At 41.9% G+C, this 17940-nt stretch overlaps 1 protein-coding gene across 4 annotated transcripts in view; it reads right to left on the bottom strand.

The window, feature by feature from the left end:
- col14a1a (collagen, type XIV, alpha 1a) overlaps positions 1-17940 on the bottom strand; it is a 169290-nt gene that overhangs the window by 74633 nt on the left and 76717 nt on the right. For all 4 annotated transcript variants that reach the window (XM_080427017.1, XM_080427019.1, XM_080427018.1 and 1 more), the window contains exons 20-24: positions 17390-17522; positions 15484-15606; positions 13926-14075; positions 7867-7983; positions 1720-1866 (exon numbers count right to left, since the gene is read on the bottom strand). In XM_080427017.1, coding sequence (XP_080283143.1) covers positions 1720-1866; positions 7867-7983; positions 13926-14075; positions 15484-15606; positions 17390-17522 — 670 coding nt within the window. The remainder of the gene's footprint in view (positions 1-1719; positions 1867-7866; positions 7984-13925; positions 14076-15483; positions 15607-17389; positions 17523-17940) is intronic.

Below are 17940 nucleotides of genomic sequence, written 5' to 3'. Positions count from 1 at the left end.
TGAGGAGACAGAGGGAGAAAGAATGATACATGGGGGTGTGTAAGGAGTAAGAGAAAAGGGGGGTAGAGAAAGAAAGACAGAGTGATGTTTGTGAGATGGTCTGGTGTGGTTATAGCAAAAGCAGATCAAACAACATTGTATTAGTCTTTGATAAGCTTAACCCATTTAGACCTGAGGCCGATTCTAAAAACACTTTCTGAAAAAATATTTATAAAAAAAAAAAAAAAAAAAAATGTTGCTATATACTGTACATACTGTAGCAACAGGAACCCCAAAAGGGGTTCCCGTCCTGAAAGGTATAGTTACAAAAAGGGGTTCCCGCCCCAAAATGGGTTAACTGGCAACTGCTGATAAAAATGCAATTTATTGACACAAGGAATTAACTTTTGTGGATTACAGTAAAATTGTAATGACAATCACATTCACAATCACTTAATTCTGAAGTGAACTCTGCAATGGGGCGCCGATAACGGACACCATACACCCGACGTTTGCTTCACAGGCTCTAGCCTTTCATTGCCTTTCAATAAAACCATATTTGATAGACATAAGTATCACCTACATGTTAATGATTATAGAGAATGTTCTATTATTGTAATCAGTTCATTACTTCCTGGGCAATGTATGAATAAAACTGCAGTGTGGAATTTGGAGTGCATGGCATCGTGCGCATCACAAATTATCTTCTTTGAATAGACCAGGGGTCCTCAACAGGCGGACCGCGGTCCATGACCGGACCGCGGGACACCTCTCTGCGGACCCTGGGAAAATTATATATATATTATTTTTTTCCCAATAAATTATTTCTAGGCTATTAATCTGCGAGTTACCGCGATCGCGAGTCACAATTGACCCTAAAACCGAAATAAAGTAACAAAAAACGGGGGGAAAAGTACCCGAATCCGCCGAAATCCGCGGGAGGGGGGGGCACACGCTGTGCTCTCAAAATGGCATAATGAATAGGGCATAGCAGTGGCGGCCATTTTCTGGTTCCACTCCAAAAAAGCCGATGCATTCTTCCCATAGAGATTTCCAAAATTATTTATATCAATTATTTTAAGCCTAGAATCAAGCCATCCAGGGTCCTGGTGAATAATGATCATAAAACATTTGAATCTGTGGGGAAAAAAAGAGGTAACAAAGGGTATTTATTAAATATAGTATATCATAATGATTAAATATTTAAAAAAATTATATAACTATTTTAGGAAATCTCTATGGGAAAGATGCATTGGCTTTTTTGGAGTGGAACCAGAAAATGGCCGCCACTGCTTTGCCCTATAGCGGGTGTAGCGGCCGAAAGATACCGTTTAGGGACAGTGCCAGCTCCCTTGTGTGTAATTCACGGGTAGCGGGTAATGCGAACGGTTAAGGCACCGGCGAAAATAGGGTCCGTAATCCCCCCATCTGGTCCTTGGTCTGCCACGGGGTCTCCTCCCAGTGTGACATGCAGCGAGGACCTTCCTAGGGAGACGCTCGGGAGGCATCCGTACTAGATGCCCAAATCACCTCCAAGCGAAGGAGCAGCGGCTCTACTCCGAGTCTCTCTCAGGTGACTGAACTTCTCACCCTATCTCTAAGGGAGATGCAAGACACCCATCTGAGAAAACTCATTTTGGCCCCTTGTATCCGCGACCAACGGGGTCCCTGCCCCGGACCCCACTTTGAGAACCACTGGTGTAACCAAATGTAGAAGTATGTAGAAGTTTTGATACATACATGTCATATCAGTGGTGGAAACTGCAGGTCCTTCGGTTTGCTGCATCTGGGTGTGAACAATGATCTGGTATTGGCTGCTGGGAGTGAGGTCATGGAAACACTGTCTGGAAGCCCCGCCACCAAGGCTCACTTCCTGCCTCTGACCATCTGCAAGTAAACAACAGCAAATGAGCTTTGAATCAACAAATGACAGGTGTGACTTGGAGATATCAAACCCTGTATCAATTTTGTCAACCTCTCCTCTGGACCTTTAATTCAATACTCTAAATGAGCCATTATTTACCCTGGGTAGACTGATGGAACAACCTTAAAACGGAGTTGGTCTCCAGATAGCATTATCGTTAGCTTTGCATTGTTTAGATGAAGCACGTCTAACAATAATTTCAGTCACTGTAGTGTGCTAGTTAAAGGACGACTTCACCCATTTTCAACCCATCTTCAGTGATGCTCATGATAAAATGGTAAAAATAAATCTACTCTGTGTCTCATAGGAGGGCTGTGGACACTTCAGAAACCCGCCTACCAGTGACATCCTCTGGGACACAGACCGAGTGGACAAAAATGGTACCATATTATAATGAGCATTGGTGAGGACCAGTTTATATGAAGATACTGTATAGTTGAAAATGGGTGGAGTCGTCCTTTAAGCTGTATTAAACACAGACTGCAGGTTGATGAGTGGGGGGTAGGACAGACAAATAGAGGTAACTGTTCACTCACAACAAGATCAAAGAATATTGACACTTGGCAGAGCTGACAGTAAACTTCATTATTTATTTTTATGTAAACCATTGCAAACCCAGTTAAAATGTATTGTGTCTGATTTATGAACAGATGCCTCCTGTTGAAAAGAGGCATCTAAATTCATTTGTTTAAAAAATGAAACTTTAAACATACATGGATGATGACAATAGAGAGCGATGTGCTCATATGATCACCTAACCTGTGTTTTTATTAACTGTCTAATCAACACACAATTTAATCTTAGCACTTCTGAAAAACAAATGGTGGAAAACCTCAAACGCGTAGCGCAAGAGAAAGAGTGAACAGGAGGACCCTTATGGGCCTGTAAGTCAGAGAGAGTTACATTAACACTGAGGATTTTACAGTAGACAAACATTTGTGTCGGCAGCCAGAGACAAAGACAAACAGTCACGTATGCATGGCCTAATGGGTGCCATTCGTCAGTTTCATTAGCCTAATTTTATTTCCCCATGTGTCTCTCAGCCAGGAGAATGACAAATTAGCCCATGTTCCACACAAGGAAGGACCAGAGATAAAGCTATGGGGAAACAAAGCTGTCACGGAGAAGCTGCTCTTTTCACCCCCCTCTGAGAAGGTGTTCAAGCAGCCACTTGGCTCTGTGTGGATTAAACCTGATCTCTAAACTCTGGCTAGAAGATCCACCCCACCATGCCTGACATATTCAAGAGGCAGGAAGGGGGTGAGGGAGCAGTTTAAATACAGAGAATATGGAGGGGAGGCGAGGCGAGGGAGAGGAGAGAGAAATAAGTGAGAGTGGTAGGAAAGCAGGGAGAGGATGAGAAAAACGGAAGGGGAAAAAGGAAGCATGAATTATGTGTGTGTGTGTGTGTGTGTGTGTGTGTGTGTGTGTGTGTGTGTGTGTGTGTGTGTGTGTGTGTGTGTGTGTGTGTGTGTGTGTGTGTGTGTGTGTGTGTGTGTGTGAGTGTGTGTGAGTGTGTGTGTGTGTGCGTGCGTGCGTGCGTGCGTGCAAGTGTGTGCGAGCATGTGTATGTCCATACGTGCAGACATGCAACGGTGCATGGGGGGGGGACATAGTAGGGCAGAAGGAGTGAAGGAGGGAGATCATGACAGAAACCATACAATGTTTACCATGAATGTGTAAAAATGGGCCCATGGACCATTACGGGTCCAAGTGTATTCTAGCTGATTCAAACTTTTCTGCATTTTCACTGTAAATTTGGACCTACAGTACATCAGGGTGACCCGACCACATGGGCCCGGTTTGATTCCTGGCTGGCCAGACAATGTCATTCCCCTACTCTCTCTCCACATTTCCTGTCTCTCTCCACTGAAATGATCCAATACAGGCTTTAATGTGCGCCAAACAACAACAAAATAATAATAAGTTGGTCTACAGTATGTGTGTAACATCATAGTGGAACCGCTCCAGGACTGACAGGATAGATTACATGGTTTTATTTAGTTTTTTTAGCTTTGGGAGAGAGTCAGCTGTCCATGGCTGGGGGAGGAATAATATTTGTAGATTCGGCTTTTTGGGGTGATTTTCTGGCCTGATAGTGAAGCCAAGCAGGTCTGCAGAAATGAAAGAATATTGGAAAACAATTCTGATCTCTATGTCTTTTACTTGTTCTCTGTCTCCCCCTCTGTCTCTCTCTGTCTCTCTCTCTCTCTCTCTCTCTCTCTCTCTCTCTCTCTCTCTCTCTTCCTCTCTCTCTCTCACTCTCTCTCTCTCTCTTTATTGTCTCCTCAAATCATGAAAGCAGCATGCGATTTCCGTGAAAATTTCCACGTAGATTCCCACTTAGCCAAGGAAGAAATGCCACTTCAAAACTTTCAAATCAGCCTCATGGTGGCGCTATAACAGGCCAATTCACGTTTTTGCACCGATCTGTGCGATCTGTGCGAAAACACTCCCTAGAAAGGCCAAGGAAAAACCTTTGCCCTGCATTTTTCACATATGCCTTTTAGAGCGCCACCAGGAGGCTGACTTTTGTAAAACAATTTTTTTGCTCTTACTCCTACAGATTCTGTCCAAAAATCACACACATCGGTAGACAGTATCTCTATAGTCATGTGATCAAGATGGATGTGTCCAATATTTCATATTCCATCCTACTTGCCTTAGCCTGGTAAACCCCTCCCTCCGGAAAACTCATTTCCATTTGTTTTCAGAAGTGAGTCTGGCCTACAGGCCTGTCTTGGCGTTTCTCCGGAGTTCATAACATGAACATCAGCGTCCTCGCTCAATGTTCTGTGATTGACAGCGAAGGTTGGCCAATCAGGTGGCGAGTTCGAGTGAAACCAAATGGAACCGAGTCCAGCCTGAGTGCACCCGACCAAAAACGAGCGGCAGCCATCTTGTCTCTCAGCAATTTTTTGTTTCGGTTTTAAAAACTTTCAAACGCTCTCAAACTAAAGAATTTAGTTGTTTAACTTCATATATGTGGTCAATTAATCATGACAGAGCCTATTTAAAAAAAGAAAAGTGAAGTGAGCGGTGCTATTTATGAGTTATTAATTTCATCATGCATCTCGGTAGCCAATCACAGCACGTCCTGCGAAGTGACGTGCTTACATTTTTTACATTATTATTAACTTCATCATGCGTCTCGCTAGCCAATCACAGCGCGTCTGCGAAGTTTGAAGTTAATTTCATCATGTGTCTCGCTAGCCAATCACGTCCTGCAAAGCTTAGCCTATGGGCGTGTTTTCCACAGCATGGCGTCACAGCGAAAGCCAATTTTCACGACGGAAAGAAAAACTTTCGCCACGGATGGGTCTTAAACCCTCTTATAGGAGCGGTTGCACCGCTCAAAATTTCAGAGAACCGGAAGGGGCGGGCAGTGACACGTATGTATCCGAATAAAGCAACCTATCTTCGGCATCAAAAGTCCCCTTGCGTCATACTTGGCTGGGGATGGGGAAAATGAGCTGCTGATTGGCTGAAGGGGAACCAACTGCTGATTGGCTGAAGGGGTTGTCAGTCAACTGTACTAATCCAGCCCAGCTCCCAAATTGCCCATACAGGCCTGTAGACCAGACTCCTTCCTGAAATCAAATGCAAATGAGATTTCCGGAGGGAGCGGGTTTACCAGGCTATACTTGCCTAACATTGGCTTCCAAAGTTTGCAGGATAGGTCTTATTTCAACAAAATTCCTCAAATCATTAACGCAGTGTGCGATTTCCGTGAAATTTTGCACGCACATTCCCACTAGGCCGAGGAAGAAATGCCACCCTTTTCACATTGGCCTGTTATAGCGCCACCAGCAGGTCTAATTTAGCAAACCGGGGGCACGGCGCTGGGGGCGTGTCTTCTCCTCCGCGTCATACCCTAGGTGGGGTTGGTGAAAGGGCCTACTCTGTGTGGAGTTTCTATGTTCTCCCCGTGTCTACTAGGGTAGTTAATACCCTCACAAAAACATGTAGTAATCCTGGTCGCTATACCGCCTCCCCCATGACAGCCGGAGCGCCTGATGGAGGGGAAAGGAACTAGTTGGAATAACGTGTTCCTTCCACATGCTATGTCCTAACGGGGAACCTCCCCCCTGTCAGGTGACAAGAAGGTCAGTTGGCTCTCATGCATTGAAGGAGGCATGAGCTCGGCTCTGGGCTCCCTAGGCTGGCGGGGGGAGTGTAGCGCCCAGGATCACTTAGATAATTGGAACCAGGTGAAAAAGGGTTACAAAATCGTGGGATAAAATAATATATAAAAAAATAATTTAGCAAACCACATTTTTGGAACAAAATGCCTCAAATCATGAATGCAGTCCGATTGCCATGAAAGGCCTAAGAAGAAATGGCACCCTTTTCACATTGGCCTATTATAGCGCCACCAGGAGTCCATAATAACCTACCGGACCTGGCGGAGACTTGTTACATTCTCTTTCTACAACACTCTTTACATTTCATTTAATTTCAGTGTTGACAAAGAGGAACTGCATAAGTAGTCTCCTCTCGTTTCTTTTATTAGGGACACGTAGCACATAATTTCTCCCCACGTCCCTGCTAACAGAGAGAGGTATTCCTCTTTCTGCTTTACAACATAAACCCCTGCCATGTTGAAATGACAGATAAGAAATATGCACCCCTCGGAGGCTTCTGTCAATAGGGGCCTTGATTTAGCCTGGTAAACCCTCCCTCCGGAAATCTCATTTCCATTTGATTTCAGGAGTGAGTCTGGCCTGATCCGCCTTTCTGTAATATTGGCTGTGCTGGAGTTGGGCGGGAGTAATACCGTTGACTGACAACCCCTTCAGCCAATGATAATTTTTCCCCTTCAGCCAATCAGCAGTTCACCAGTCTAATGTGACGCAACGAGACTTTTGAGACGATCCATGCCCAAAATGGGTTGCCTTATTCGGATACATGGGTGTCACTGCCCGCCCCTACCGGTTCTCTACATTTTTATTTTTAAATAGGCTTTGTCATGATTAATTGACCACATATATGAAGTTAAACAACTAAATTCTATCCAAACGATATCTTATAAGTAAATTCCGTGCCTCAAAATAGAAGTTAGAGAGCTTTTTGAAGTAAAAAAATTGCGGAGAAAATAGCGCACAAGAAAAAGATGGCTGCCGTTCGTGTTTTGGGCTCACTCGAACTCGCCACCTGATTGGCCAACGTAAGCTGTCAATCACAGAACAATGAGCGACGACGCTGATAGGCGCGGCCGTTTGGCATACACAGCCAATATTGCAGAGAGGCGGTTCATGCCAGACTCACTCCAGGAATCAAATAGAAATGAGATTTCCGGAGGGAGGGTTTACCAGGCTAGCCTTGATACTGACGGTTATAGAATAAGAGAATGAGAGAGATAGTGGGGAGAGAGAGAGGAATCCCAAGACTTATCGTGAAGCAGATAATCACTGGAGGAAACATTTTCTTGAGAACTGCTTGTAAATGGAAATGGAAAATCCTCTGTATTAGCCTCCAAACCAATTCAGCTAAACAAATATCACAGCTCTAGTTTGACTATAAAATATTTGATTTAGTGAGTGCATTTTCATCCAGGCACTTATCTGGTAAAATCCTTGTTTCGCAAACAACACACAACAAGCAATATTTATAATGGAGGGCTTATAATGAACTGTCCACATGGTGTCCACACATCATATGCTAAAAAAAAATAACTGATCACACAAACAAAGGCTGCATGCTACTGAATAAAATTGTACTTTTTTAATTTTTATATATTGGATGTTGTGATTGATATATGAATTGTTAAGTAAGTAACCTCTTACATAATAAGAAAAGCTAGTTCCTAAGAAACTAGCTAAATTCAGGTGCTTGTAAATAGGAAATGGCAACAGTCAATCTTGCCAATATTGGGATTGCTCATTTACAAATAATTTTAACACTCACACAAACAAACACATACACACATAGAGACACATCAACTTTATGGGAAACCTACTCACTTAGTGTGGACTGTATGGCCACTCTGTATAATGTTGCTCGTGGAAGAGGTTGCCATTGGACACACATGCTGGTGGGACGCACTTGGTAGGTTGACAGCCCAGAGACACCTAGGAATACTGGAGAGAGAGATAGATGGATAAAGAGAGAGAGAGAAACAGTGAGTTGACTCACTATCTTGTTGATGCACAATTAAAAAAGGTTTCAATGACAGATCACTATTATTTCAGTTAACACATTGAATGCCAATCGCGTAGATCTACGCGAACCTATTTAAAGCCGCAGCGTGCCAGTCGCGTAGATCTACGCGAACCGCCGATTCCCATGTTAATCGCCCAAGGTGCACTTTCCGATTTTTTTTGATCCATTTCCGTTTCCGGTTTTCGGTCGGAAACGGAATTATTCGGGTTCCGGTTTTTTCGATCGTATCCGCTTCCTGTCTGGGATCCTGTTTAAAACTCGATTTTCTCGGTTTGTTGTTTTTCTCCTCGCTGATCACTGTTTAGCGTGTATCGGCTGTAGCTTCAAGATGGCGGCTCGCATTTGGAAACTGTTTTCGCTGGACGTTTCTCACGGATCCGCTGTGTGTTTAGAACCAAATGAACGCGCACTTTTAACTTATTTAGCGAGGTCTGTGGCGACATGATAAAAACAAAAAAACAACAATAAAACGCTGGCACTGGTGAGTACATTATGAGATTAATCTCTGGCATGGAATGTGTTAAACAATGTCACAGAACTATTTGGGTCAATTAAAGCCTAATGAAGTAATAAATAATACATATATTTTCGGCACTGCACTTTATAATGACAACTGACACACTTTTTTAAATGTGCTGTTCCATCAGAGCTCATTACTCAATAAAACATAAGAGAAGCTTTTTGTCTAAAGTCTTATGCATTGAAGAACTCAGTGAAACAGTGGAGAAGGTTGTGGCATTGATCAGCAACTTTTAAGAAAGAAAGAAAGAAAGAAAGAAAGAAAGAAAGAAAGAAAGAAAGAAAGAAAGAAAGAAAGAAAGAAAGAAAGAAAGACATTTCATTAGCTTTCATTAACAAGGGTTTTATACATGGTAAACAGCACAATTAACAATTGCAGTGTGCTATTAATTGATATTTTATGCCGCAACCATATGGCAGTTGTCTCATTTTAAATGCTGGTGAATAATGCATGTGACAAGCCTTCATTGAGTTCTAACACACGGATGCTTACACACAAACATAAGCACACCAACTTCAACACACACACACACACACACACACACACACACACACACACACACACACACACACACACACACACACACACACACACACACACACACACACACACACACACACAGTGAAGACTTGGCCGGCCAAGGAGACTTGAAAGCAGTCAAATAAATTACTAAGGAGAAGAGGAGAGAGGGCATAACTATGAATATAACAAGTAAGACGCGCGAACGCGGGAAGCGAACGCCAAAAAAATAAAATAATAATGAAAAGAAATCATCTAAAAAAAAATAACCAATAAAAAAATATATAAAAAATAGAAAAAAATTCTGCGTTAAAAGGAGCATCTTAGAAAAATAGAAATTCACCAAAAAAAAACTTTGAATGTTTTTGAACAATTCAACAAAGTGTTTGAAGTGCCTGTTTCACCCACTTCCGGGGGGCGGAGCCAAAATCCGAGCCCGAAGTATTTGTTCGTAGACCCCCACTTAGGGGGGGTAGAAAAAGTTTCGGAGCGAATCGGGCACTTTTCATTTAACATGGGGTTTCAATGGGGAGTTTTTAGGAGCCTTCTCCGGGGCGTGGCTTCCGGGGGAAGGGGCGGGCTTAAACGCAACCTTGACAGGTGTGTTCAGTTTTCAAAGACCTTTCATTTGATGTATGGTACGTCTATATTGGACATTTACTTGGCTGCACACAGGGCTGAGGATTTGAGCCACACTGCACACAGAGACACAGACAGAGACATGCACACAGAGATACAGAGACACAACCCAGGCAGAGTTACATAGTAAGCTCCACTTGGTCGGAGGCGCGGCTTCCGCGCCTCCTTCCGCGTTCGCAATTATGAAAACATCAGATTGAAAGGAGTATCATGTCTGATATAAACCATGACAGACAGTTGTAAATAGCACAGTAGACATGTCGTCCCCCACCAGTGATGTAGTCACGCCTCTGAGACAGTCAGTGATTGGTGAGTGTATCCTACTTGAAGTATATTTATGTAGCCTGCTCTCCTCCGAATTACACACACAAGTTATTTCATGAAATGCGTAATTTGAATAGTTCTGTTTGTATGCAATATGCCCCAACATTTTTAACAACAACAATACATCTACCATACTGGGTGAATCCTTGGATGAATAATGTTACCGCTATAAAGTTATACAGTGCCCCTTGCAAAAAGGTGAGTGACTCTGAATGCAAATTTGTTCAACACACCCCTGCAGTGGGTGTTTGTTTCCCCTCCAATTTCAAGGTGGGGGACAACAAACTCTCTTTATGAGAGAATGTGTGTGTGTGAAAGAGTATATAGGAGAGAGAGAGAGATAGAGAGAGAGAGAGAGAGAGAGATTTAGACAAAAAGTACGGTGATGAGAGGGAGACACAGAGAAAGAATGATGGACTGAGAAAATAAACGGATAAAAGGAAGAAAGGTTGAGGTGGGGGCAGCTATGACTCATTCATGGGCAAAGAGGCAAACAGATGGACAGAGCGTCCATCTTAATCCCTGGTGTCTCAGCAATCAAAAGCGTAATGACACAGAATGGAATTGCTTATTATTCCTCAGCATCAACTAATCTAAATTCATAACCAAAGTCATAACACTTTCTCCCTCAACTCTCAGGGAAAAGAAGAGAATGGAGGAAAAAAAGAAAAACTTCCACAAACGAGGTCCATTGCTTTTGTCCCACAAGGCACATGTGACACACTAAAATGAAAGCTGGGGAGCAATATTAAACAACATAATACAATTTTCGGTTTCATTTCTTTTAATGGTCCTTGAAATTCCAATAACCGTCTCCTTGTATTATATACCGATTCACTCATTTCCTTGTACAAAGTGTAACAATAAACTCTTGCTCTAATGACAAGGGTGCAATGACGGTACCCTGAGGACTACTTGAGAGGAGATGAATGTGGGGGGCATCTTCATCGTTACAGGATATGATCAAATGCATTCGCCTTCATAACTCAGTTTCTGTGTAATAGAAATAGATGGTTTCAAGTTAAATTAAAAAAGAAAGTCTCTTATGAGAGAAATACACAAGCTTATAATTGTTAGAGTATGTCTGAATCCCATCAGGCCAATCAGATAGCAAGCCTAAGACAACATTAACTTTTAAAGCTACTGACAGCAGTTTTCACACATTCAAAGGCGCATACTAAACATGCATGCAGACACCCCCCCCCCCCCCCCACACACACACACACACACACGCACACACTGTACAATAGTTAAAACTTTCTCAGGTACATAAACACACATACAAAAACACACGCCAAAACACACCAATATATCTGTGCACACTACACTAAGGTAAGGCACACACACACACACACACACACACACACACACACACACACACACACACACACACACACACACACACACACACACACACACACACACACACACACACACACACACACACACACACACACACACACACAGACTGTAAACACACAATAAGCCCAAAAGCCAACATTGATGTTTAGAGAGAGATAGTGACACATCACTCCTCCGACAGTCTGTGCTTCATGCGCGCACGTACTGTAAAATCACACACACACACACACACACCCAAGAGTCTATTTGTTCTAGATGACAGAGGCTGACACTGATACCAAATCTATATGCAAAAGGGTTGCTCCGTCTGGTTGTCTGAATATTAATATCTCTGTCTATCGCTGTGTTTGCCAAAGTCTCAAAGTAAACGAAACACGACGACAACATCTCTTGTTCCACTTTCTATGCTCCTGAGATATTAGGACCGAGTCTGAAACCGTGACCTTTTGCCTTTTTGACCCAAAAAATTAACCATCTCTTCGCTGGGCAGACTGCTGATGATTCCCACCAACTGGGAATAAATACCCCAAAAGCATAAGATTACCCTTTGGATTGATAAGGTTGAAGGTTAAGGACACAATCATGGTCAAGGTCCAAATCAAACATTTGTTGGCCACATGTTCATGAAGGCTGGTGGGAATCAGAAGGCTGCCCACTGAAGAGATGGTTAACTTTTGGGTCAAAAAGGCCAAAGGTCAAGGTTTCAAATATCTTGTGCACGCTGCCAGTAGGCCAATTTAGTACATCCATGCATTGTTTAGTTTTTTCTTCACGTTTTATATATATTTTTTATAATGCTGTCCGGCAGAAACATTTTTCCGCTTTTGCATTTTTTCCCATAAATCAGTGCTATTGAACACCCTTTACGTCTGTGTGTTGATTAAAAAAATATTGAACCAATGAAAATATTCAAAAGTGCTTCTGACAAAACCAGCTAACTCCATTGGATCCTCAAACTTTCTGCTAAACCAGCTAAGTCCACCAAAGGGGGGTGGAGTTAGTTGGTTTAGCTGACTCCAGGCTCCACCCCCTTTTGACCTCCAACCTCATTGAGAGCTTGGAGGTCCATTCAGCTGTTCTTATCAATGATGAACAAAAACTCCACTTCTTGTTTTCTTTTTGTCATTTCCTGAAAAATTAACATTTTGGAGTTAGTTGGTTGCTGCCGGACAGCAGAGATATTTAACATTAATTGTATAATGGAAGTCAGTGGGGCTTAGATCAGGCTGAAACCGTGCCCACATCTGGAGATGACTGACGTCTTCAATATGTAAGAGAGATAGGTTTGCTACAAGGCAATGCCTTTTTTGCTGCTGCTCCGTATGTCCTGTTTTGAATGTGAATATTTTGGTGAATTCATAATCTCACATCTCGCCGTCTCTCTATATATGAGCGAGACCTATGTCATCATCAATATGATGTTAGAGATCCACATGGGAGCTACACCACTGTTTCTCAAAGTCTGGTCCGGGGCCACCAGGGGTCCGAATGGGTCTGCAACTCTGAACAATACTGTCCATAATGTACAAATGGAAGAAAAAAAAATCTCCTCTTCTTTCTTTGGGACCCCAATCTACACAAAAAAAATCTCAGTGATGGAACCATTGGAACAAATGGAACCATTTGTACACTCTCAGGGTAACAAACCTGTAAGGGTCCATTTGGACCCCCTGGTGGGTCCCCGGACCCAACGTTGAGAACCAGTGAGCTACACCATCATTGGAAGCTGTCTTGTTCAAAATGGATAGTGGTGGAAGAAGTACTCACATCTCTGGCGTCCACGTTTTGTTTTCAAATATAAAATGGCTATCCTTTTTTGTCAGGGCTGGTATGGTAGACTTTAATGGTTTAAGTAAAAGTATCAATCCCACAATGTAGAATTACTCTGTTACAAGTAGAAGTCTGGTATTCAAAATTACAAACGTATTGGCATCAAAATATACTTAAAGTACCAAAAGTAAAAGTACTCATTAAGCGGAATGTCCCAATTCTCAAGTTTACAAACTCACAACGTGTCACATTGTAGAGATTTGCTATTTTCAAATAGCTGAAGTATATAAGGGCTGAAGTGCTTAAAGGGATACTTCACTCTCGGGCCGGGGACACATTTAAAAAAAATATTAAAAATAAATGAAAAAAGTTATGGAAAATTCATGGCCCCCTCACGCATTAGAGTGTCCTACTAATGCGTGAGGGGGCCATGAATTTTCCATAACTGTTTTCATTTATTTTTAATAATTTTTTTAAATGTGTCCCCGTCGGGAGAGTGAAGTATCCCTTTAATGTATGTTTTGTACAAAGTAACTAGTAACTAAAGTTTTCAAATAATTGTGGAGTAAAAGTACAATATTTCCCTCTTGAGATGTAGTGGAGTAGAAGTAAAAGTATTGCAAATTGGAAATACTCCGGTAAAGTAAACAATATCTCAAGATGTCCTTCTACCACTGCGAATGGATAGCCTTTGGACATGAACTCTGATGGAGTTACAATACTTACATGTTTTAGCAGTTCCTATGAGTGGTTCACTGTGTCCTGTAGGGTAGGAGGCAGTGACTTTAACGCTGTACTCTGTGCCACTTAGCAGATTCAGGATCAGCATGGAGTTCACGTCCTCCCCCACCACTGTCTCTAAAGCTGGTCCTGAAACTGAGGAACAGCACAGATTGGACAGGCAGAAAGACAGACAAACGCTCGCACGCACACACGCACGCACGCACGCACGCACAAACACACACACACACACACACACACCAAAACACTAGACTATAAATACCAATTCTCTAATTGAATGCACTGAAAATGTTAAATCTTTATAACACCTTTAAAACAATGGAGGGATGAAGTTAAAATGGTTAATCACAATTCTTTAACATGTTGTTTCAACTGCACACAACCTTACAGTAAATGATGGTGAATTCCATAGCGGAGAGGATCACAACACAAACACTAAACTTTTTAGACATCAAGATATGCCATCTTACTTACAGTATATTACCACACGGACAAATGCATGCATGCACACATGTTACAAATGTGTCATTGTGCTTTTTGAGCCAGTAAATGCAGCAGGAACAACCTCTAATATAAAACAGACATGCAAAAGAGAGAGAGAGAACGAGAGAGAGAGGGAGGGAGAGAGGGGGAGAGAGAGAGAGAGAGAGAGAGAGAGAGAGAGAGAGAGAGAGAGAGAGAGAGAGAGAGAGAGAGTGAGAGAGAGAGAGAGAGAGAGTGTGTGTGTGTGTGTGAAGAACCTGTGAAGAAACACTGTACAGTATATTATGTATATCTGCCTGTGTACGTAGCTGTATACTGTACATACAAATAGGTGTTCTTTCTCCATTGACAATTATGCTCTATTATGTTCTCATGTTGAAAACAGAAGCCTGGTGAAATATACTTTCCTTCTGTTTTAATTCCGATAATCAGTGTAAGTCATTCTGTCTGTTAAAAGTGGAGACCTCAGAGACAGTAATTGTATGGAAACAGCCATGGAAATTACAGTATATAACGATAGAATGATGATACAATTAGCACTGAAGGGGAGCCAGAAGAGTCAAAACAGATCTTTTTGCTGAATGCTTTTTATTTTGAGACAAAAGGAACAACGTCTTCTGCATGGAACATTTGCTTAAAAAATATATGAAAGAATTACTATCAGGAAAATCGCTTAACGTGCTCACTAAGAACTGATATTCTGTGTTTTTTCATTTTTTCATTTTCTCCCCAATTCCTGATCCTTCACATATCTTTTATATTCTTTGCTGAGAAAGAAAATAATACTGAGAATACTGAGCCACTAGAAAGGACTGAAGTGCCCTACACAAAGCAATAAGCTAGAATAATACCAGTGGTAGACTAGTGATCCTGCCTTTCTTTGTTGAGCTACTGTGTACACTTCTTGTTGAGTCGACCCATAGCTTTGACGATAAGCTGAACACACTGGGCTGTAGGCCGTGGTGGAAAGTAACTAAGTACATTTACTCAAGTACTGTACTTAAGCACAATTATGAGGTATTTGTACTTTACTTGCGTGCGTGCGTGCGTGCGAACATACCAGTATTGGGTTGGTAGACTATCCGATACCCCATGGTTGGAGACTGGGGCGTATCCCAGGTGATTCTGAAGTGACTGTACCGCTCCTCCGTAACACGCAGGTTACTAGGGGATGAGAGGGGCACTGCAAAAAAAAATGTAACAGTTCAGTTCACTTCAGTTTAGTTTAGTTTAGTTTAGTTTAGTTTAGTTTAGTTTAGTTTAGTTTAGTTTAGTTTAGTTTAGTTTAGTTTAGTTTAGTTTAGTTTAGTTTAGTTTAGTTTAGCTTAGTCCAGTCCAGTCCAGTCCAAAGCACTTCAGAGTACTTAAAAAAATAAGTACTTATAACATAATTGTTAACCACATGAACCCAAAGTTTTGAAAACATAATTGTAACCACATGGACCCCAGCATACAGTACCTATTCTGGGCATGTCATGATTGAGCAAACATTTGGTGAAACTAGGCAAACATGTGACGAAAATAGGCAATCTACAAGCTCAAAACACCACACAACACCACAACGCATTGTGAGCTTGTAGATTGGCTATTTTCTGTAAAGAGATTTGATGTAGGGCGAAAAAGGAGAGGGCCAAGTACAGACCACTCGGGGACCTCGGTCAACAAAGTATATAGGGTTTAAGTGGTTAACTGTCAACACATTCAGACAAGGAACAAGTAGCATTGAGCTCAAAAGTGGACATACGGACATACCAGTGGCAGTGATCCTGCCTTTCTTTGTTGAACTACTGTGTGTACTCAGACAAGATATAATAAAGATACTTACATTGCCTGTATTGGACTTCACTCTATTCCCTTTGGAGAAAGTCTCTTGAGTTGAACATTTTTCACCTGCTTCAAGCGTAATATGTTGCTAGATGTCACATCTTAAATGAATCACGTTGCTCAAAGACAAACGTGTTGCGCCTAGTATGAATACACCTTTACAATCAAACATTCTCCCTTTCTTTCATCCCCCTCTTTCCTTCCAGTCTTCATTGTGTATCTTTACTAATGAGGCAGACATCCTTAAAATAACATTTTCACCTCTGGAACCACATTACATACAGTATAATCTGCAGAATCCACACTCTACGTCCCAATCACCTTGCATCGCATCTCAATAAAGGCACATTCTCTCATCATGCTCATGAAAGTCACATCTCAAGTTGTTTTTGGCTGTGATTTATCAGCTATCCAGTTTTACAGGCTCCAAGGAGACTTTTATTTGGAATTAAGGCATGCCAAATGGCCACAGTCCCCTCTCAATAAGACATGAATTATATTTCCGTTGACATTTCAATTCCCAGTGGAAAGAGGAGATGATTAGTGCAATTCCTATGTGATAATCTGGAGAGTGGCTTAGAAAATCAATTAGAACTGAGCATGGCTATTTAATTGTACCATTAATGAAAGAAGCATCTGTGATTATGAATGGCCTTCATTAAGATAATTACAATGAATCAGTATTTGCCATCACTCTAATTTACCTTCTCCTTCGAGAGTGTAAATGAACATAAAATTAACAGAATGCAAAGTAACATTCTGCTCTCTGCAATGAAATTAATCATCATCTGCTTCTGTCCATTTCATTTCAGATTTGTTCAGCGGCTAACATGGGAGCTTGCCTTGTTGCTTAAAGGGACACTAAACCGTAGGCTGATTTTGTAGTTTATTTTCCTGTACAGGTTAAAAACGGCAGAAGGGTAAAGCGTGGCAGGCAATTAAGCAACACAGCTGCAGCTAATATAATCAATAATGGGTGTGTTATATTTTAGGTGTGCCCAGAGCAATGGGTTTGCCAATGTGAAAGTGTTTTTTTACCTGGACTGGAAAACAAACTACAAAATGAGCCTAGGATTTCAATTGTTATGCAGAAGTGTGTGTCTATAGTGACACTGTGTACATATAAATGATGTAAGACTCACATGTAGCTCCTAGTGCTGACACACTGATGCCATCTTCTCCATCTGTGTAGAGTGGCGTGACTGACACCTTGTACTGGGTGTCTGATAATAAAGGCTGGAGAATGGTTCTCCTCTGCTCACCCGGAACTAACACCTAAAAACACAGAAACAAAAATACAGGGGTTAGAGAGCACTGATCAAGCATGCATGCATGCACGGCACGCATGTGCGCGCAAACACACTCACACACACGGCAGTCAGTGATATTAGTCTAGTCATGCCAGGCTAGTGGAGGCAGTGGCTCAGGAGTTAGAGGACAGCGGCGACAGTGAAATGGAACAAATACTGTGAGTAATTGTCAATGACAAGAAGAATTCTATTCTGATTGAGTCAGTGTAGTCCATTTAAACAACCCGTACTTCCAACCAGCCCTACAGTACAGTATATCCACAAATGTTTGGGACCAGTATTGCCACGATAGAGGATGCATTGTAAAGGTCTGGAAAATATCTGAATGATTATTTTAAACCTTTGGTGGAGGTAAAAATCCACTCTGCACGGTGCTGTGTTCA

The sequence above is a fragment of the Gymnoscopelus braueri genome (genome assembly GCF_963280865.1).
Source record: "Gymnoscopelus braueri genome assembly, chromosome: 4".
Lineage (NCBI taxonomy): Eukaryota > Metazoa > Chordata > Actinopteri > Myctophiformes > Myctophidae > Gymnoscopelus > Gymnoscopelus braueri.
Note: the sequence above shows the minus strand (reverse complement) of the source record. Positions and strands in the feature narration are given on the sequence as shown.